Source organism: Chiloscyllium plagiosum, chromosome 3, assembly GCF_004010195.1.
Source record: "Chiloscyllium plagiosum isolate BGI_BamShark_2017 chromosome 3, ASM401019v2, whole genome shotgun sequence".
Classification (NCBI taxonomy): domain Eukaryota; kingdom Metazoa; phylum Chordata; class Chondrichthyes; order Orectolobiformes; family Hemiscylliidae; genus Chiloscyllium; species Chiloscyllium plagiosum.
The window spans coordinates 102,841,144-102,864,408 of record NC_057712.1 but is presented as its reverse complement, the minus strand read 5'-3'; the positions used below and the strand labels follow the sequence as shown (position 1 = coordinate 102,864,408).

Genomic DNA, 23,265 nt, shown 5'->3' with positions numbered 1-23,265 from the left:
ATGAATATACACATAGTCTTCCATATTACTCCCATTTCAGTTTTTTCTAAAACAAGTTCACAAACTATTTCATACCGTTTGGTTCCAAACTGTCTTGACTGATAGATACAGACGTCCTCTCTCTTTCCTTCTGGTTTTGCTCTTCTTCAATCTCTGCAATAGACTGGGAGAATCTCTGTGATTTGAGAAAGCTCCTATTGACTCCCAGCACATCTGGCGTTTACCAAGAAAAGGTGGAAAGAAAGTGGGTTTAGTGCAAAGTAGGCATATTTTTTCACTATGTGAATGCTGATATTACTCAAATCAAAACAATAACATTTCTAGAAACCAGAAACTGAAAAAACAAAATAGTTTGGGTGTCCATGCACACAAATCACTGAAAACAATTCCAAAAGGCTGACAGACCAAACATGTTGTTTACCTTTAACTCAATACAAATCTGAGGAACTAGTTCTTTTGCTATCCCGAGCCTTTGGAAGACTATCTATAAAGCATTCAGTTTTTAACACCTCAAAAAAGTAATTTTGCCCTCAATGCAGGTGACATGCAGATTTACCAAAATGATAATTATAAAAAACAATTGTGAGAACCGATTGCATAAATCTGGATTAATTCCCTTTTGCAGGTTGAGGAATGAGCGAAGTGGAAATCTGTTCTATTTTTACTACCGCTCTCTTGACAATAAATAAAAACTATTAGAGTCAAACAGCATCAAAACTATTTAATATCAAATCAAAATACTGCGGATTTTGGAAATCCAAAATGAAACAGAAAATGCCGGAGATTCTTGGCATGTCATACATCATGTATGGAGAGTAAAATAGACTTAACAATGCAGGTCAATGAACTTTAGTCAGACACTTCTATTTTAAAAATTTTATTGACATCTATTTTTCACATTTGACATTTGTAACTGACCTAGCACCTCCATACTTTCGAAAAATAAATTCTACATTTGTACACCTCTTTATTAAATTTCTAAACATCATAACTATTTTTTAAATAATGCCCCCTTGATTTGAATTATTTTGATCAAAGAAAATTGTTTTCTTATGTCTGTCTGAATAAATCCTTTAATTATATTTTTAAAACTCAATTAATAACAACATAAAGAAAGAAAATGAAAGATAAAATAAAAAGAATTGTTTTACGAAGGACAAGATGTCCTACTTTAAAGAATTTAAAGTGGGGCAGCACAGTGGCACAGTGGTTAGCACTGCCGCCTCACAGCACCAGAGACCCGGGTTCAATTCCCGCCTCAGGCGACTCTCTGTGTGGAGTTTGCACATTCTCCCCGTGTCTGCTTGGGTTTCCTCCGGGTGCTCCGGTTTCCTTCCACAGTCCAAAAATGTGCAGGTTAGGTGAATTGGCCATGCTAAATTGCCCATAGTGCCCGTAGTAAATGTAGGGGAATGGGTCTGGGTGGATGCGCTTCGGCGGGTCAGTATGGATTTGTTGGGCCGAAGGGCCTGTTTGCACACTGTAAGTAATCTAATCTAATCTAATTCACATAAGGACAGATTTAAGTGCACAAAACTGAAATATTTCAAAAATAGGTAGCAAATAAGTGGTGGAGATGACAGAAAGAAGCTAGGTAGAGACATAAACAGGTAAAGCAACTGGGCAAAAACTTGCTGGATGGAATATAATGTGGAAAAATGTGACACTATGCACTTTGTAAGGAGGGATATCTTATTACATAGAGGAAAACTACATAAAGCTACAACAGAGGGGGATTTGGAAGTCCTCATGCATAAATCTCAAAACCTAGCATACAAGTTGAGAGAGTAATAGGAAAGCAAATTGAATGGGTTGGCCTTTATTTCAAATGGAACAGAGTATAAATATAGGACATCTTGCTAAAACTAAACAAGACACTAGTCAGACCAAACATACTGTGAATACTTTTTGGGCCACTGATAGATATACTGGCACTGAATGCAGTCCAGAGAAGGGTAGGGAGAGACAGACATATGAGGTGGAGTAGTTTTAGAAGAATGGGAGATGACTTTTTAAACATACAAGATTCTCAGGGGATTTGACATGTGAGATAGAGGCATTGTCATAGAGTCATAAAGGTTGTTCCCCTTTCTTTTATTCATTTATGGGATATGGGCATCAGTGATCACCCATCCCTATTGCCCAGAGGGCAGTTCAGAGTCAACCACAATGCTACAGTCACATGTAGACCAGACCAGGTAAGGTCTGGCAGATTTCATTCCCTAAAAAGGACATTTGTGAACCAGATTTTTCTGATGAATAACAACTGTTTCATAGTAATCATTAGATTTGTAACTCTAGATTTTAATTTAATTCAAATTCCATTATCTGCTATGGTGGAATTCAAACTCAGGTCTCCTGAAATATTATCTTGGTCTCCTCATCCTGGGTCTTTGATTAATGGTATAGACATAACCCTACTGGACTATCACATCCCTTATGGAACAGTCTAGGATCAGAGGGCAGAATCTCAGAATGAGTGGTTACCCATTTAAAACAGAGATGAGGAGAAATTTCTTTTCTCAGAGGGTAGTGAATCTGTGGAATTCTTTACTGCAAGGGCTCCTGAGGCTGGGGCATTAAGTATATTCAAGGCTAAGATAGACAAATTTTTAATCAGTAAGAGAATCAAGGGTTATGGGGAAAGAGTGGGAATGTGGAGTTTAGGATTATCAGATCAGCAATGATCTCACTGAATTGACGAGCAGGCTGAATACGCTGTATAGCCGGTTTCCACTCCTATAACTTATGGCCTTATGTAGCAGGATTCATGTTTACACTACAGATTTTCCACTATTTGAAAACAGATCTTAAGACTACAGATAGTTATATACAGCAAGAGGATAATTTTCATTGTTTAATAAAGTATGCATGACTACCCAAGCTACTCTCTCACAACCTACAGGGAGCATGGAATGATAGCAATGTGAGGGCCGACAGTATTTACTTGGCTCCCTAGGCATTAGAAAATATTAAAGCTGTTTAAATAAATTTTATTATCCCTTAGTAATCTATTGGCTTCAAAAAGTTTTGGGGCATCCCGAAGGTATGAAATGATGTTCCATAAATGCAACATCTATTATTCTCGCTTTGATAATAAACTGTAGTTTGTATGCATTGTTAAAAGCCTAATGGAGAAGTATAATTTAGTTAGCATGACGAAAACATGGTGCTTATCTACTTTACAATATACTTATATGAGGAAAAAATGAATACCCTCCTGGGAGACTGGACTTTGACACAGTGCATTTCCAACACACACATCACCAATTTCTTTCACCATTGCTTTAACGCCAGCATCAATGACTGCTGGCTGTCTTTTCAGTTTAGAAAATCTCCTCAGTGGGGGTTCTTGGATGAAGATGATAAGAGACGTGCAAAAACATAAGAAAAGCAGAGAAGATTAAATTAAAGCCAAACAACAGGAAAATAGAAGGAAAATTTACAATTTCAGTTTAAACACATTGTAAGAAATGATACTTTCCGGAATAATTTTGGCAGGGATATTATAAGGCACTACCTAGCAGACAGCTCCTTCTCTTTTCTTTGGGAAAATACACAATAAGTCCATAGGTGAGGTAAAACAAAGATAATAGCCAAAAAGATAGATGCTCTCCAGGTGCTGATATAGTTAAGGGAATACAGTGTCTTTTGGGAATTAACAAATGCAACCAGTACAAAATAAATTAAAATATGAGCTCAACCAAAGTGACAGACCAGAAGGAGGGTATACCTTGGCCATCTGTATTTTGGTCTTTAGCCAGATTGATTTGAACAACAGAATAACGACAGTAAACTACCAACCCCTCTAGAAACAAGCTAAATCAATGGATTATCAGAGAGACGAAGACATTCCTCAGCAGGCAGCTGTGTCCTTCTGCTGGAGGAGACAGCAGGATTAACTTCCTCACATCTTGCTATTTTGAGAACTGAACAGCTATGAGACTGCCGCTCCCAGCTACAAATATTGGCTTCATTAATCCACTCATTCTTCAGGACCAATAAAACATTCCCAACTGTAATGGATTGGATACTTTTCCTATCAGTCAATGCATTATATTTAAACTTTTGTTTCTTAATAAACTATTTAACAAACTACTTTTAAGCCATGATTTGGAGATGCCAGTGTTGCACTGGGGTGTACAAAGTTAAAAATCACACAACACCAAGTTATAGTCCAACAGGTTTAATTGGAAGCACACTAGCTTTCGCTCCGAAAGCTGGTGTGCTTCCAATTAAACCTGTTGGACTATAACCTGGTGTTGTGTGATTTTTAACTTTGTACTTTTAAACCATATGCAAATTTGAGCACTGCTCTGAATAATCTATAATGCTTAGACCTTGGATTTAAAGCATGTGCCATTTAATGGAAAATCTGGAATGAAAAAAAGATTGATGCATTTTAGATGTTAGAGTAAAGCACTTAAAGTCTTCCATACTGCAACGCTTTGCTACCCTCTGGTGGCAAGCATTCATGAAACAGACACCATGCTGTGACTGCACAAGGACAAAACAGCTACTTACGTTCTTCATCAGAATCATTATCATTAATCCACCATGGGTTAGCATCTTTTTTGATTTCTTTCCTTGTATGCTTTCCCAGTGAACCCAGAACATTAGATTTTGGTGAATTCTCCAAATCAACTGACTCATCTGAAACAGACTGTAATATGTGCATAGCTATCAGAACAACAAAATAATATGGGATGAAAGAACATGATAGTTCAATGAAAAATTATTAGTTTTTTTTTCAATCAATATAGTGGAATAATGCTATATATCATACAGGTAATTATAACCTTACCAAAATGATAATTTCTTCCAAGAGCAATATTTAAAGTCAACAATTTTTCAACAGAAATATAAAGATTGCTCAAGGTTTGATAAAAATCCAATAATTGGTTTTAATCTACAAAATCTTCAGGCAAAGCAATATTTCCAATCTGAAACAAGACTTCTGGAATTTCCTCAAATACCATCTTCTGGAAGGAATTCCAAATGTGTGAAAAATAGTTATTGAAACTTGCTTAGAATCTAATTCAAAATCTGGTTAAAATTATTTGTAACAAGGCAAAGCATGATGCAGGATAAATTCGAGCTCCATCCACTTTCGTGCCAATGAGAGGTGGCTGAACTTCTAGCACAGTTTATAAACTCCTCCCCTTGTTAGAGATGTGTTACTAGATTTTTTTGTAGTTAATAAGGTCTAGATACTGCAGATCTTTTTTTTGGCCTTGGAAACTTATTTTAAATTTATTGTTTTTCTCTATTTTAGTAAGAGTTCCATTGTTTACGATATTTTTTAAGACAGTTCATAATACCTCAGCTTCCAATATCATGTTCCATTCTTTGTTTTTATGCCTGTAAAATTTCTTACAAGTGATGGATTAGCAAAGAATTTGACTTTCTAGTTGACTGGGTGAGATAAAACCTTAATGTCACTGATAAATTATACTAATTGTTGCCATCATACTTAGTTGGAAGATCCCCCAATTTGGTGCTAGACTCAAATTAACTTTATAAAAAAATGAAACCCACATGAGAGATTGCTCGATCTAGGTCAGCAGTTTTCCTTGAAGTTGCTGATCACAAAATCCTGGCAACAATTGAGAACAGAGAATCTAACAAACCTCTTTACAGAAGGCAGCCTCAAGATCACATCTAGCCTGATTTATGATATTTTCTATCTCACATTCAAAATTAGAATGCATATTTGAATTAAGGGATATGAGAACTGAGGAGGGAAATTAGGAAATTCACTCACAAGAAACATAACCACCACCACCACCACACTGGTGTGAAAAGGGATGATTCTGTAAACTAACTTTATACACTTCTACATCAGTTTTATAATTCAGATTCTATCTTGGAACTCCATCTCAGAACTGTTCCTTTCCATGATATTCTGTATATGTATTATAAGACACATTTTTACACTATGGACCACTATGTTCTCTGCAGGCATTTTATATTTTTAATTAAATTTAAAGTAAAGACAGTGTTTCTCTAAGTTACAATAATGCCATCACTATAAAAGTATTCATTAGCTATGGAATATATTGGGACAGTCCAAGGTTGTAAAAGCCCTGGCTAAATTTAATATTGCTTAATTTTCTTTCCATGTCATGCTTTTTAAGTTCTAGTAGATCACAATCTCTGTATCTATCAAATACAAAGAAATAGCATTGAAATACTTTTTGTTACTATTTGTGGCATCCCATCATCACATCTTTCTTCCTTCATCTTAAATAAGTGTGACACGATGATTAACCTTTCAGAGCTAAATCGGTTGTTCATTTGCAATGACATTTAGTATTTCATTAAAAATTCATGTGCACTTCATTTAACAAGACTCAACATTTTCAATGTCCTTTTTTGCAGGGACAATAATATTGAAAAAGTTGAATTAAACATAAATTGACTGATTCTGTACAGATTAGAGTTGCACAGCCCACATCAGTGCAACTGTGGAGAAGAAAATTATTTTAATTGAGGCTCAGAGGAGTGTATCATACTTATAGCATGTGTATGTTTAAAATATTATACAAGTGAACACAACTACAGTTATGATCCCAGTTGATATTATCCCAGATTGAAATCTGGCTCAATAAATAAGACTTTCTTTTGTTTTTATTTAACAAGGTGGTATTTCACAGAAACATAAGAATACAATTTTGGTTTTTAACAACAACATAGAAATTTAGTACACAACAGAAAATATAATATAAAGTAAACCACAATATTGAGAGATTTTAAGATACAGTAAAATACAAATCATCTATTCCAAAGCTATAATTTTATAGCTCTCAAACACAAGAGAGAGTTTGCATCATGTTTGCATCTATTGGTTTAACTGAACTTTCTTTTGCTTTGAGAGTTTGAAAGCCTCTTGCTTGATTAGTCATACAAGTGAGCTTAGACTTTCTCAGCTCTGAAAAAGCCATTCAGTATTCCAACCATACATTTTGGAACTTTTAAACTAAAATCCTTATACTAAGATAATCTATTTCCTAACAGTTCTAAACTATCTCCTTCCTTCAGGATAACCAATTCACACAGCTAATTTTTACCAGGACCTCTGCAAATTGAAACCTAAAGTGTTCTAAGCCATGTTTTTCCCCCAAGCAAAAACACCAGCTTCTCATTCTTCTAATTGAAAGCAGGTTAAAAAAGATTTTTCAGTATTATACTCTTCCTTCTTATAAAACTCAAAATATATATCCCATTATCACACCAGGAAATCTCTCACTCTTATCGTGGTTTTAGAACTTAACCATTAAACTCCTTCATACACGAAGCATACCACCTGTTCAGAATCCAAATAACAAAATAAATGGTGAAGTGCATACCTTACATCATATTTACTCATTTCAGAGTATTTTAATTTAAATGCACAAGTAACAGGTTGAAAAAGCCCATAGTCTCACTTTAGACTAGATTTTCTCATATAGATTAGAAAGAGAAAACATTCCATCGGACCTTCCGGTTCTATTAGACAACATTCTAACATATTACTTGTAGGCCAGTTGCTCAGTCGATAGCCACCTGAAGCTCCCAAGTTCAAGTCACAATCTATAACTTGTTAGGCAAGGTATATGCCTTTACACAACTTGAAAGGATCATACAGCCCAAACATCACCTCATGTAAATTGTTGTTAAATACAAGTCTTTGCAAGATACAATAGCAAAACATAATAAACGTACCTCTTTCAAGAACTGCTCAAATTGCTCCTCTATCTCCTCCTTGCTGAGTTTATGACTCATGATACCAATATGTTCGGAACTAATTTCTTCAGAAAAGGACTCTACAATCAAAAAAAAGAATAGGATCTCAATCCAAGAAAGAGTATATCTGAAGAAAGGCTTGAGAAAATGCAGACTGGTTGATCCCAACTACTGACCTTATCATCTACACATATATCATCCAAGCCCAACCTAAGTGATTCAGCTTAAAATGCATTCACGCACAAATTTCAGTGAAGCCAGCATGCAAATAGCTTAGTCACTAATGTCAGATCCAGTTGATCCCACCAGACATCTTCTCAGTTTAGAATCATCAATACACCAAGATATCATCAGGACGGACAGCAAAAAGATCCTCTCCTGACTATGTCCCTTCCCCCTTATTTCCTGCCTAAAAGTGTCAGCGCCAAATGTAAAGGGCTTGTGAAATTCTTTTGCATTCAGTTGCCTTCTACATACTACCCAATGAAACAACTAACACCAGTCCTTCAGACTCAGCTCCGACAATAAAACTTCTTCTCATGCCATGCTGTCTTTGAACCAAACATCGACTGGGACTGCCATAGTGTTAAAGGTTTTGATGGAGAGGAATTTCTTAAGTGTGTACAAGACAGTTATCTGATTCAGTATGTGGATGTACCTATTCGAGAAGGTGCAAAACTTGACCTACTCTTGAGAAATAAGGCAGGGCAGGTGACTGAGGTGTCAGTGGGGGAGCACTTTGGGGCCAGCGACCATAATTCTATTAGTTTTAAAATACTGATGGAAAAGGATAGACCAGATCTAAAAGTTGAAGTTCTAAATTGGAGAAAGGCCAATTTTGACAGTATTAGGCAAGAACTTTCAAAAGCTGATTGGAGGCAATTGTTCACAGGTAAAGGGACGGCTGGAAAATGGGAAGTCTTCAGAAATGAAATAACAAGAATCCAGCGAAAGTATATTCCTGTCAGGGTGAAAGGGAAGGCTGGTAGGTATAGGGAATGCTGGATGACTAAAGAAATTGAGGGTTTGGTTAAGAAAAAGAAGGAAGCATATGTCAGGTATAGACAGGATAGATCGAGTGAATCCTTAGAGTATAAAGAAAGTAGGAGTATACTTAAGAGGGGAATCAGGAGGGCAAACCAGGGACATGAGATAGCTTTGGCAAATAGAATTAAGAAGAATCTAAAGAGGTTTTACAAATATATTAAGGACAAAAGGGAAACTAGGGAGAGAATAGGGCCCCTCAAAGATCAGCAAGGCGGCCTTTGTGTGGAGCCACAGAAAATGGGGGAGATACTAAATGAATATTTTGCATCAGTATTTACTGTGGAAAAGGATATGGAAGATATAGACTGTAGGGAGATGGTGACATCTTGCAAAATGTCCAGATTACAGAGGTGGAAGTGCTGGATGTATTGAAACAATTAAAGGTGGATAATTCCCCAGTACCTGATCAGGTGTACCCGAGAACTCTGTGGGAAGCAAGAGAAGTGATTGCTGGGCCTCTTGCTGAGATATTTGTATCATCGATAGTCACAGGTGAGGTGCCGGAAGACTGGAGGTTGGCAAACGTGGTGCCACTGTTTAAGAAGGGTCGTAAAGACAAGCCAGGGAACTATAGACCAGTGAGCCTGACCTCGGTGGTGGGCAGGTTGTTGGAGGGAATCCTGAGGGACAGAATTTACATGTATTTGGAAAGGCAAGGACTGATTCAGGATAGTCAACATAGCTTTGTGCGTGGGAAATCATGTCTCACTAACTTGATTGAACTTTTTGAAGAAGTAACAAAGAAGATTGATGAGGGCAGAGCAGCAGATGTGATCTATATGGACTTCAATACGGCATTCATCAAGGTTTCCCATGGGAGACTCATTAGCAAGGTTAGATCTCTTGGAATACAGGGAGAACTAGCCATTTCGATACCGAACTGGCTCAAAGGTAGAAGACAGAGGGTGGTGGTGGAGGGTTGTTTTTCAGACTGGAGGCCTGTGACCAGTGGAGTGCCACAAGGATCGGTGCTGGGCCCTCTACTTATGGTCATTTACATAAATGATTTGGATGCGAGCATAAGTGTACAGTTAGTAAGTTTGCAGACGAAATCAAAATTAGGGGTAAAGTGGACAGCGAAGAGGGTTACCTCAGGATCTGGATCAGATGGGCCAATGGACTGAGAGGTGGCAGATGGAGTTTAATTCAGATGAATGTGAGGTGCTGCATTTTGGGAAAGCAAATCTTAGTAGGACTTATACACCTAATGGAAAGGTCCTAGGGAGTGTTGCTGAACAAAGAGACCTTGGAGTGCAGGTTCATAGCTCCTTGAAAATGGAGTCGCAGGTAGGTAGGATAGTGAAGGCGGCGTTTGGTATGCTTTCCTTTATCGGTCAGAGTATTGAGTACAGGAGTTGGGAGGTCATGTTGCGGCAGTACTGGACATTGGTTAGGCCACTATTGGAATATTGCGTGCAATTCTGGTCTCCTTCCTATCCAAAAGATGTTGTGAAACATGAAAGGGTTCAGAAAAGATTTACAAGGATGTTGCTAGGGTTGGAGGATTTGAGCTATAGGGAGAGGTTGAACAGGCTGGGGTTGTTTTCCCTGGAGCTTCGGAGGCTGAGGGGTGACCTTATAGAGGCTTACAAAATTATGAGGGGCATGGATAGGATAAATAGACAAAGTCTTTTCCCTGGGGTTGGTATGTTCAGAACTAGAGGGCATAGGTTTAGGGTGAGGGGAAAGATATAAAAGAGACCTAAGGGGCAACTTTTTCACGCAGAGGATGGTACATGTATGGAATGAGCTGCCAGAGGATGTGGTGGAGGCTGGTACAATTGCAACATTTAATAGGCATTTGGATGGGTATATGAATAGAAAGGGTTTGGAGGGATATGGGCCGGGTGCTGGCAGGTGGGACTAGATTGAGTTGGGATATCTGGTCGGCATGGACGGGTTGGACCGAAGAGTCTATTTCCATGCTGTACATCTCTATGACTCTATATCTTGTCAAAGAAAACACCTCCAAATCCCATTGATGACAAATCCACTATCCACTCAACTGATCGTCCTTCCAGTTGATAGTGTAAATGCTGCTGTGTTCTCAGGAAATGTCAATTGCCTCAAAGAAATCGAAAGGTAGGATGCTTTAGTTAACTGCCTTCACAGGTCTAGCCTCCCTTTATTTTCTCAAGTGGTTTCATCGCTCAATTTTTCACATAATTCTCTGTGACTGTGGAATTCTTTTTTCTCCCTGTCTGTAACCTCTCTGCAGTGTGAATGGAAATAACTGGTGTTCTAAGTCAACACCTCTGCTTCATTATCCAGCTAAATGAGACTGCCATCTTGGTTTCATTGTTATTGCCTGATCATAGCCAGATTTACTCATGGGCCCAGTCTAACATTACCCACAAATATACATTCAATGGATGCTTGCAATACTTAGCTGTACCTCTCCATCACGTTTGAGTCCTGTCCACCGTTTATTTAATCTAACATCCAATCTTGGATTCAGTGTATTTTATTTCAGCCAAAACAGGAAAAGTGGCCCAAACAGGCCAGCATTAGATCCAAAGAGGCGGTATATAAAAAGTTGCTAGAAAAAGTTGCAAGCCTGACGACTGGGAGCAGTTTAATTCAGGAAAGGAGAAGCACGAGGTTAATTTAAAGTGGAAAAATAGAGTATGAGATCATATTCACAAGGAACTTAAAAGTGGACGATAAGAGCTTCTACAAGAATGTAAAATGGAAAAGAATGAGTAGTGAAGGTAACTGTAGGCCCTTTACAGTATTGATAATGGAGAACAGGCAATGGAAAAGCAATTAAACAACTATTTTTCTTCCTGTCTTTAGAGAAGAAAGGCTAGGTCACATGTGATCCAAGGAGAGCTAGCCAATTGGATACAAAATGGGCTGTAAGGTAAGAGGCAAAAGGGCGATGGTTGAGGATTGTTGTAAATCTGGCTATGATCAGGCAAGGAACAATGAAACCAAGATGGCAGTCTCATTTAGCTGGATAATGAAGCAGAGGTGTTGACTTTAAACTGGAGTTCAGTGGTATGCTGCAAGGATTGATGCTGGGTCCATTGTTTGTCATTTACATAAATAATTTGGATGAGAATGTAGGAGGCATGATTAATAAATTTGCAGATGACACCAAAATTGCTGGTACAGTGGACAGTGAAGGAGGTTATCCAAAAGTACAATGAGATCTTGATCAACTGGGCCAGTGGGCCAAGACATGGCACATGGAGCTTAATTCAGATAAGGGCGAGGTATTGTGTTTTGGTAAGCCAAACCAGGGAAGGGCATACCCAGTTGATGGTAGGGCCCTAGGGAGCGTTGTCAAACAGACTGACCAAGGGATGTGGGTACCTAAGTCTTTGAAGATGGTATAACAGGTAGAAAGGGTATGAAGAAGGCATTTGCTACACTTGTCTTCATCAGTCAAAGCATTAAATACAGGGAGCTGGGACATCATATTAAGGTTGTACAAGTCAATAGTCAGGCCATTGGTGTAATTTTGGTTGCCCTGCTGTAGGGTGTTATTAAATTGGAAAGGATGCAAAAGAGATTTAGAAGGATGTTACCAAGACTCAAAGGCTTGCGTTATAAGGAAATGCTGGGATTTTTTTACCTGGAGGAAAGGAGGCTGAGGGGTGATCTTGTAGAGGCTTATAAAATCATGAGGGGTATAGAGGAGAATTGCCAAGGTGTTTTTCCCAGAGTAGCGGAGTACAAAACTAGAGGGGGCAAAGGTTTAACGTAAAAAAGGAAAGATTTAAAAGGGACCTGTGGGGCAACATCTTTACACAAAGGGTGGTGCATACAAGGAACAAGCTGGCAAATGAATTAATAGAGGCTGGTACAATTACAACATTTAAAAGACATTTGGATAGGCAGATGGATAGTGTTATGAAGGTGTAGAGATGTACTGTACCTTTAAGAGATTTGAAGGACTTAGCAAGCACACAGAGTACATGTTACATTTGATCCAGCAGCTAGCAGTATCTGGGTTGCTATGAGACAAAAATTCAAATTCGACCAGTTTAAATTACGCCCCAAGATACTATACTCAATCAAGTATTTTGACAATATTAACATCAATGAAACAATCTGATGCTTTGAGGTATAAAATCAGACATTTTGCAACAGTTAGTCAGAGCGGCAAGGAGAACTGCCAAAAGACCAACAAAAGGAGGCTGCTAGTGAGAACTATCTGAGAAGTACCTGTCTAGAGAAGGAGTTTGCACAGAGAAAAAAAATTTGACGCCGACCTGGACAGCGAATCTACTGAGGAAGATACAAAGATAAGATTCGATAGTTGGCTGGTTTTGAAATTTGAACTTTTTGGTAAATTTTATTCAGGGGTTTTATCGGACCAGTATTGCAGAAGGGAAAGTAAAAGCTGGTTAGAGAAAGGAGTTGTAGGTAGCTGTTAGTTAATATGCTCTGTTAGACTTTAAAAAAATAAAATTGTTACTTTTCACTTTAAATGGTGACATGGGTCTAGGAATTTATGGGCCAAATGCAGGAAAATAGGACTAGTTCTGTTTAGGAAATCTGGATGATTTGGGCCAAAGTGCCTGTTTCAATGCTGTATGACTCTATAAGAAGACACAACTAAGTTCCCAGAAATGACATGGAAGCAAGTAAAAGAGAAGGAGATATTGAAGGAAATAAGTAATAGTGGGAAAAAAAATGCTGAAGAAATAAATGCTGATAAATCCCAAGTGCTGGTAAACATGATTAGAATAGTTAGATGATTTGTTTTCAACTGGCATGAATGCGATGGGTGTTTTTTGTACTGTAGATCTCTATGACTCAAGTCACCGTAGTGTCAGGATGATAGGATTGCTCTCTTAATAGAGACAGAGTATTGAATGGCAGTGGTTTAACTTGAAGGTCACTACACCTCTCGTGATGGGCAAGGGTGAGGCAGTGATATTTTCACTGCGATCTCGGCTGATATGGATTTGAACCCATGCTGTTGGAATCACGCGACATCACAAACCAGCCATCCAACCAACTGATCAAGTAACTAATCGACGATCAAGTAACCTCTTCACTGCCTGCCTGAGTTCCTCCAGATCCATTTAGTCCCTAAATATGATCCTGGCCAATTCTTAGTGGCTCCCTGTCCAATAGCACACTGACTACAGATTTCGCAACCTCAGCCATTGTTGTCTCCAAGCCTGCATTCACTGATCTTTCAAATCTGAAAGACTCTTCCAAAATCCTAACTACTTCGATCCCACCTTCTCTTGTGTGAGGTGAGTAGTAAAGACTCTAAAACTCCCTCTCTCGTAGAATCCCTTGAGTGTGGAAGCAGGCTTTTCGGCCCATCAAGTCCACAGTGACCTTCTGAAGCGCATCCCACCTAGACACAACCCCCTCTACTCTATCTTTGTAACCCTCCACTCATCCACCCAGCCTGCATATCCCTGGACACTAATTTAGCATAGCCAATCGACCTAATCTGCACATCTTTCGATTGTGGAAGCCCACACAGACTGGGGGGGGGGGGGGGGGGAAATGTGTAAACTCTATACAGATAGTCGCCCCGAGGCTTGAATCGGACCACTCAGCCACCTCTCCGCCATTGAAAAACTTGTTAAAAATCGACCACTTGAGCAGGACAGGTTGACTACCTTGCAAGAACCCCACCTGCAACTTCTGCCGGGGTTTGACCCTCAAGTGAAGGATTTTGCAGTTCAATGTACCAACTACACAATGAGATGCTCCCATAAGATGCCCCTAATTGCCCCAGCAACCCAGCATTGACAGATTAGGTACAAACAAGGAGTGCAGATGCTGGAAATCATAATCAAGATTAGAGTGGGGCTGGAAAGGCACAGCAGGTCAGACAGCATCTGGAACAGGAAAGTCAACGTTTAGGGCAAAAGCCTTTCATCAGGAATAGAGGCAGGGTGCCTGCAAGAGTGGAGAGACATGGACGCGGATTGGCTGACGCGCCACCGTGACGTCAGGAGCGTATACGTATTTTTGACTGACAGCGCTATTAGCCAATCGGCAATCAGAGCCACGCATAAGCCGGACACTTTGCACCAATCGACGCGAAGAGAGGGCGGAACCTTTTTTCGAATCCGGAGACATTGCTGGAGAAACTCGGCAGGTCTGGCTGCGTCTGTGGAAAGAGAAATACAGAGTTAACGCTTCCGAGGTCCCTGCTTCCCCCGCTCCTTCTGCAGAACTGGTCGCTAGACTCGAAAACGTTTACTCTGTTTTCTCTCAGTCTCTCTCTCTTTCCACAGAGGCTGCCAGACCGACTGAGTTTCTCACGTTTGCGGCACCTTCGGTGTTCATTTGCCGTTCAGTTCAATTCCGGAGGGAGCCCTCGGCGGGGACTCCCCCGGGTTAAAACAAAAGCAAAACGAAAAGTCTCAAGGGTTTACAATCTACATCGGATAGTACGAATGAGGATTCTTGAAGGTTTACCCTCCTGACAACGCGGCCTGAAAGTCGAAGCCTGCAGCCGTTGGAAGTCCGTTAGCGTTGCAAGGCAACAGGACGCCACGAGCGTTGGGGGAGAGTGCACGGGAACCGACAGGAGTCAAACCTCTCTCGGCGGAAGCATTGGCTCTCGCCGCCGATTCAATTCGAAGCGCTCTTTCACCCGCGAACCGGGCAACGTCACAATAACACTGGGGTGCTGCTTTGTGATGTCATACCTTCGGCCGCCGTCAGTGCGGGAGCCCGTCGTCCCTGTCACATAACAACCGTTTTTGCGAAAAGTCGAAACGCACCTCGGTTGGATCACGTTTGCACTGTGTGTGCGCAGTTCCTGCAGAGTCACTGAAGAGGGTGCAGTGTAGAGAAATGGCGAGAACGATGACAGAGCTGTGAAGTGCTGGAGAAACTCAGCAGGTCTGGCAGCCAGTTCTGAAGAGTCAGGAGGCAGTGAGGACTGCAGATGCTGGCGATCAGAGCCGAGAGTGTGGTGCTGGGAAAGTACAGCAGGTCAGGCAGCGCCCGGGGAGCAGGAGAATCCACGTTTCAGGCCAGAGCCCTCCATCAGGAAGTTCTGAAGAAGTGTCAAATTCGAAAAGTCAACTCTGTTTTCTCTCCACAGATGCTGTCAGACCTGCTGAGTTTCTTCAGCAATCTATGTTTTGATTTAGATTCCTCTGTTTGACTCAGGGATAAAGACAGGCTGGGTTTTGCGTTCTCTTCAATTCAAAAGAGAATTGAAGAGAAGCTGGAAGCTTTTTAAATCAATGTATTCACACTAGTGGGTAGAAAGCCAAGTGGAAGATCAACATATCAGGTAGTTCGCTCCCACATTGAGGTGAGTTGTGTAAATGCATCTAAGGAGAAGACAGATGCATTTTAAAAGGTGAAGGAAATAATGTAATGTAGGTAAAGTTATACAATTATAGAAATTAATGGTACACCAGATTTGTGCTGGAGAATTACATTTTGTGATAGTATTACTGCAATAGTAATCTAGAGACATAGACTAGTGTTCTGGAGACAAACAGAAATAGCTGGGAAAACTCTGGTCTAGCAGCATCTGTCGAGAGAAAGCAGAGTTGATGTTTCACGTCCAGTAACCATTCTTCAGAATTGATTGCAGCTAGGAAAAGGTTGGTCTATGTACTGAAGATGGAATGAGGGACAGGAGAGTAGTAAATGATAGGTGGAGATGAAGCCCAGAGAGAGAACAGTTGGACAGAAAAAAGAAATGGGTAAAGGTCAGCCTTGGAGTATTCATAGTCTTTAATGTGGAGCACTAGTAGGTTTTGTGTGGTAACAGCCATTGTGTGACAAGGCCTGATATGTCAGGGTTGGGGTAAGAATGGGAATAGGTGCTCAGGCCATAAAATTATTTAACTCACTTGTTGTGTCCCAAAGGGTGCAGAGTCCACAAGTAGAAGATGTAATGCTATTCTTTCATTGGGCTTTGCTGGAGCACTGCAGCAAGTCTGAGACAGAGATGTCGGCCAGGGAAGAAGGTGGTGTGTTGAAGTGGTAGGCATCAGGATTTTTGAAGATATAGGTGTTCTGCAATGCGGCCGCCTAGTCAGTGTTTCATCTCCCCATTGTAGAGCAGGCCACATGTGAGCACCAAATGCAGTAAACCTAGATTGAGTGAAATGCAGGTAAATCACTGCTTCAACTGGAATGTGTGTTTGGAGTCTTGGCTGGTGAGGAGAGAGGAAGCAAATGGGCAGGAGTTACACATTCTGTGATTGCATGGGAAATTGTCAGAGAGTCATAGAGATGTACAGCACGGAAAGAGACCCTTCGGTCCAACTCGTCTGACCAGATATCCCAACCCAATCTAGTCGTGCCTGCCAGCACCCGACCCATATCCCTCCAAACCCTTCCTCTTCATATACCCATCCAGATACCTTTTAAATGTTGCAATGAGCCTCCACCACTTCCTCTGGCAGCTCATTCCATACACGTACCACCCTCTATGTGAAAAAGTTGCCCCTTAGGTCTCTTTTATATCTTTCCCCTCTCACCTAAACCTATGCCCTCAAGTTTTGGACTGCCCCACCCCAGGGAAAAGACTTTGTCTATTTATCCTATCTATCCCCCTCATGATTTTGCAAACCTCAATAAGGTTACCTCTCAGCCTCCGATGCTCCAGGGAAAACAGCCCCAGCCTGTTCAGCCTCTCCCTGTAGCTCAAATCCTCCAACTCTGGAAACACCCTTTGTAAATCTTTTCTGAACTCTTTCAAGTTTCACAACATCTTTCCGATAGGAAGGAGACCAGAATTGCACGCAGTATTCCAACAGTGGCCTAATCAATGTCCTGTACAGCCGCAACATGATCTCCCAACTCCTGTACTCAATACTCTGACCAATAAAGGAAAGCATACCAAATGCCTTCTTCACTATCCTATCTACCTGCGACTCCACTTTCAAGGAGCTATGAACCTGCACTTCAGCAACACTCTCTAGGACCTTACCATTAAGTCCTGCTAAGATTTGCTTTCCCAAAATGCAGCACCTCCTCACATTTATCTAAATTAAACTCAATCTGCCACTTCTCGACCCATTAGCCCATGTGTTCAAGATCCCATTGTAATCTGAGATAACCTTCTTCGCTGTCCACTACACCTCCAATTTTAGTGTCATCAGCAAACTTACTAACTATACCTCTTATGCACACATCCAGAGGCAGCACGGTGGCAGCACACCTCACCTATCATCGTAATAGGTGCGTTAGCCAGAGTAAATATAAGCTGTGGAGTGGTTCTGTGTCAGTGAGGACTAGTTGGGCCAAAGGGCCTGTTTTCATACTGTAGGGAATCAAATCATTTATATAAATGATGAAAAGTAGTGGACCCAGTACCGACCCTTGTCGCAGTCCACTGGTCACTGGCCTCTAGTCTGAAAGACAGCCCTCCACCATCACCCTCTGTCTTCTACCTTTGAGCCAGGTCTGTATCCAAATGACTAGTTCTCCCTAATATCCTTACATACAGATGAGGAAGGACAACACACCCATCCTAGGATAAGCCAAACAGAGACACGCACGAGAATTCCTAGAAGCATGGAATTCCAACTGGAACTCTACTAGCAAACACATTGACTTGGACCTGATTTACCACCCCCTGAGAAAAAGAACAGGAAATGACATCACCAATCCAAAGAAACCCAAACATATAAATAGAAAGCAGGAATCATCAGCAATGCTTCATCCAGAGGTCACTGAAGTTGTTACTGAGTATGATGACGAAACGTCTGAACATGAACCTTCCAGCTCAGCGAGCAAACCTACATCCAGAACCTCAACCTGAGCTACAAATCTTCCCGGAGCTCACTAGTTCTCCCCTGTATTTCATGAGATCTAATCTTGCTAAACAGGTCTCCCATGGGGAACCTTCTCGAATGCCTTACTGAAGTTCATATAGATCACGTCTACTGTTCTGCCCTCATCAATCCTCTTTGTTACTTCTTCAAAAAACTCGATCAAGTTTGTGAGACATGATTTCCCACGCACAAAGTCATATTGACTACCCCTAATCAGTCCTTGACTTTCCAAACACATGAACATCCTGTCCCTCAGGATTCCCTCCAACAACTTGCCCACCACCGATATCAGTCTCACTGGTCTATAGTTCCCTGGCTTGTACTTACAATCTTTCTTAGACAGTGGCATCACATTAGCCAACTTCCAGTCTTTCGGCACCTCACCTGTGACTATCGATGATACAAATATCTCAGTAAGAGGCCCAGCAATCACTTCCCTAGATTCCTGCAGAGTTCTAGGGTACACCTGATCAGGTCCTGGGGATTTATCCACTTCCCTGGGGGAGTGTGGGGAGATGATGCGAGTGGAGCAGGGCCAGGCCAGGGTGTCCTGGAGGGAATGGTCCCTGCAGAAGGCTGACAAGGGATGGGAAGAAATCAGATTTCTGGTGATGGCATCTCGCTGGAGGTGTTGAATATGGCAACTCATGATCCTTCGAATGCTGATAGGGTGTTAAGTGAGGACCAGGGAGACTCTATCGCTATTATGGGAAGGAAAAGAAGTGATATGTGTAGTCCAGGAGATGGGTCACCCTTCTTTGCAGAACACCCATGTTCTGTCTGCAATGAAGGGCCCTGAGCTTCCTGTTGCCTACACCTCAACACACCTCCTGGCCAACATGTCTGTCTCAGGCTTGCTGCAGTGTTCCAGCGAAGCTTAGTGCAAGCTAAAGGAACAGCCTCTCATTTTCCACTTGGGAAGCCTGCAGCTTTCGGGACTGAATATCGAGTTTGATCATTTTAAGACCTGAATACCTTCTCCCATGTCCTTACCCGAAACCCCACACACCAGGCCTAGTCATCACATGGGCTGTTACTACAAACAACACATTGTCAGACACTAACAGTCACCATGAGCAGATATTGATTCTCCCAGGCTAACCTTTACCCATTCCTTTGACTGTCCAACTGTTGTCCTCTCTGGGTTTCATCTCCACTTATTGTTACTCTTCCCCTCCCCCATCTTCAGTCCATGTAGCTACAATCTGTTCTGTAGAAGGGTCATTTGGTCTGAAATATGAATTTTGCTTTCTCTCCATAGATGCTGCCAGACCTGCTGAGTTTTCTCAGCTACTTCTATTTTTGTTTCTGATGTCCAGCATCTTTAGTTTTTTTTGTTTTTGTTTAATTTTCTGGAGACACCAGTTTAAATTGCAGTGTGGCAGCTGATGGTATTTAAATTTCAGTCATATATATGGAATAAAAGTGAGTCTCAGTTTTATTTTATATTCATTCATAGGATGTGGGCATAACTGGCAAGGCCAACATTTATTGCCCAGAGGATAGTTAAGTATCAATCACATTACTTTGGGACTGAAATCTGGCCCAGAGAGTGACAGTCTACATCAGGCTCGCAACCTGAGCCACCCAGAGACTAGTGGACAAGACATTCGGCCTAAAGCTTCATGTTAAATGGAGCTGGCTCAGATGTGTGTTGGGCTTTCAAACAACTGACCCCTGTTCATCCAGAGCTTGAAATCAGCCCCATGAGGTGTTCCATAATCTGAGCCATTTTAAGATGCTTCCTGAGCCCTTTCAAACATAGACATTTCTTATACAGGCAGCTGTTGTACACTGTTCACTTCCCCATCTTCGTCTGCTGCTTGGAGACACCTCAACTTCCCATTTTGCCCTCTGGTGACAGATCCCCAGTGAAGGGCCCTCTTCAAAGGGTCCTCCCCTTTACCATTCATGATGGGGTGGAGAGTGCTGCACATGGCAGCCCCGTGCAACTGTAGGCGAAGTAAATTCACTGGGTGCCAGGCCAGGAAGAGATGGTATTTCACATCTTTGTAGAATGTTTCCCTTTGCAACCCCCTTTTAGCTTTTTGAAGGAACCACTCCTTAAACTTTGTGCTTCAGTCCACACTCCAATGCGGAGAGGGTCAGACGGGTTGCAGGGTCTTCTCGTGGGTCTGCACCTGGACCTTGCCAAGGGTGGTCAACAGGTCCTGGTATGGGCCGTGCAGGGACTTATCGATCCTGACTGTCTGTCCCTCTTTCACGGTTATGTCCACACTGAGGTGTCCATGGCGAGGCAGCACATGGTACTTGAGGCTGGTGGGCACCGCTGGGGCTAGAGTGCATCATCACCCCAAACAATGTTCCTTCAATTTAGTAAGTTTCTGTTTCATTCTATACTTTTTTGTTTGACTGTTAATTTGTGTTTGATTTTGATACAGGTGCGCGAGCAGGGACTGTTTCATTATTTTTTTCTTGCTGTTTTCCCAAAAAGAATCGAGGAAGCTTTACTCTGCATTGAACTCCATGCTGTCCCCGTCCCGGGAATGTTTGATGGGAACGGTGTCGAGGGAACTTCACTTTCAGTTTATCTTCAGTTCAGAGAGTGGAGTCACTCCCAAGTAACGATGGCAGTTTCCTTCCCTAACGAACATATAAACTAGATGAGTTTTCTTCCAGTGATCAACAATAGTTTCATGGTCATCTTAAGACTCTTAAGCTTAAAGTTTTATTGAAATCAAATTCCACCATCTGCCATGGTGGGATTTGAACACAGGTCCCCAGAAAATTACTTGTGCCTCTGGATTAATACTCTGACGATAATAACAAAACACCGACACCTCCCCAGCAATGGTGACTGATCAGATTGCTGTAACAGATTATTTGGTTCACCAATGCCCTTTAGGGAAACAATTTTGACATCCTTATCTGGATTGGCCTATATGTGATTCCAGGACCATTGTTGGAGATGATGGAGCCAATTATTTGCCCCAGGATATCACTGCAGGAGTTCCTTGGGCTATATATTTTCAGCCTATTATTCTGTGCCCAGGTCTCTGCTCCAGCGGTATGGTCACTACCACAACAGCAGTAAATTCCTCAATGTAGGTACTTTAAGCACAACCTGTTCAGAGTTGTTTGTCCCACACCTCTGGAGTCAGTGGGACTTGAACCCATGTCTCCTGGCTCAAAAATAGGGACACTACCACTGAACCATAAATGTCTTAAAGTACCTCACAGTAGCATGTTAGGCCTAACAATTTCCAACTGCTTCATTAATGGCCTTTTCTTTTTTTTAATAATATATTTTTATTAAGAAAAAATTGATTTTTAAATATTACAACAAATACAAAACAATGCAATTCAAAACAGTACAAAAATAGTACAAAACTAAACCCAAATAATAAAAAAAATTCCCCAACCCACTCTCCTATACAAATGTATAAACATATATAGAGAAGTATAAAATTTTTAAAAAACCTAAACTAGCTATTTAACTAAATAGATAAATACCTAACAACAAACAAATAAATAGTAATAACTCAGCCCAGCCAAACAAAACACTCATACATTCACAGTTCCTCCTCCCTGGATATTGGACTCATGAAACACAATCGTTACGGCAATATAAAAGTCCTTGTTAGTGTGGCAGATAAATATGTGTCCAGGTATTTCAAAAAGGGTTGCCATGTCTTGTAAAAATTCTCAGTTTTGTGGTGTTCTATATTTGTGAGAAAATCCAGGGGAATATGCTCCATTACAATCTTCCGCCAACCTGACAGGCCTGGGAGGTTTTTTGATATCCAACCAAGCAAGATATTCTTCCTTGCACAGAACGTAAGAATATTGAAAAGTTTTTCCTTATGCGAGTCTGCAGGAAATAAAATGGGTAGGCCCAAAAGGAGAGAAATAGGGTCCTTCTCCACCCCTACACCTAAAATCCTCTCCATTGCACCCATCACAGCGTTCCAATAAGTTTGAAGCCTGTCACAAGACCAAAGACAATGGGTAAGAGTACCCGTACAGACCTTGCACTTGGGACATGCTGAAGATACCCCTGGTTTAAATTTTGGCAAATGGTCTGGGGCTAAGTGGACCCTGTGGAGAATCTTCAACTGTAAAGCATGGGTCCTATTGCAAATTGATATCTTCCTTGCATTCTCCCAAATATCCTCCCATGCCTCTGAAGAAACTTCAACACCCAGCTCTCTTTCCCACATCCTGCAGAGTCAATCAGACTCACCTGAGGTGCCACCCCCCAATTGGTGATATAGAGTACTGACAGAGAGTGTACTCTTAGCCCTTAGTACCCCTCTTTCTATGTCAGATTTGTAGGGATCAGTCAAAGTGTGGTCTTTTTTTGAATAAAATCCCTAACTTGAAAAAAATGAAAGAGGTCTCTATTAGGTAACTCGTACTTCCGTACTAGCTGATCGAAGAACATCATTACATCTCCCTCAAATAAATCACCCATGCAAGATATACTTCTAGCTGCCCAACATTTAAATTCTGAATCTATCATACCCGGTTGAAAACCCGGCATACCCACTAAAGGTGTAAACAAAGATGTTTTGCCAATATTACCTTCCCTCTGCCGAATTGCTCTCCTTGCTTTAACAGTATTGATGACTATTGGGTTATGGCAATATTCCCTAACTGTCCTCACCTTGTCCAAAAACAGCAAACTGGTAAGGGGGCACCTTGCCTGGGAGGTTTCGATATCTAGCCATATTGAAAGAGGGTCCCCACAAACCCAATCACTCACGTAGGTCAAAAGCGAGCTTAACTGGTAATTTTT

At 41.1% G+C, this 23,265-nt stretch overlaps 1 protein-coding gene across 8 annotated transcripts in view; it reads right to left on the bottom strand.

Moving 5' to 3' along the window:
* The window catches only part of cep162 (centrosomal protein 162), a 134,043-nt gene extending 118,426 nt beyond the window's left edge, over positions 1-15,617 (bottom strand). For 3 of the 8 annotated variants that reach the window (XM_043686986.1, XM_043686988.1, XM_043686982.1), the window contains exons 1-5: positions 15,175-15,395; positions 7,705-7,805; positions 4,525-4,663; positions 3,217-3,351; positions 76-213 (exon numbers count right to left, since the gene is read on the bottom strand). In XM_043686986.1, the coding sequence (XP_043542921.1) occupies positions 76-213; positions 3,217-3,351; positions 4,525-4,663; positions 7,705-7,764 (472 nt within the window). In that variant the 5' untranslated portion in view covers positions 7,765-7,805; positions 15,175-15,395. The other 5 variants (XM_043686983.1, XM_043686985.1, XM_043686984.1 and 2 more) reach the window with 5 other exon arrangements.
* Between the last annotated feature and the right edge of the window lie 7,648 nt (positions 15,618-23,265).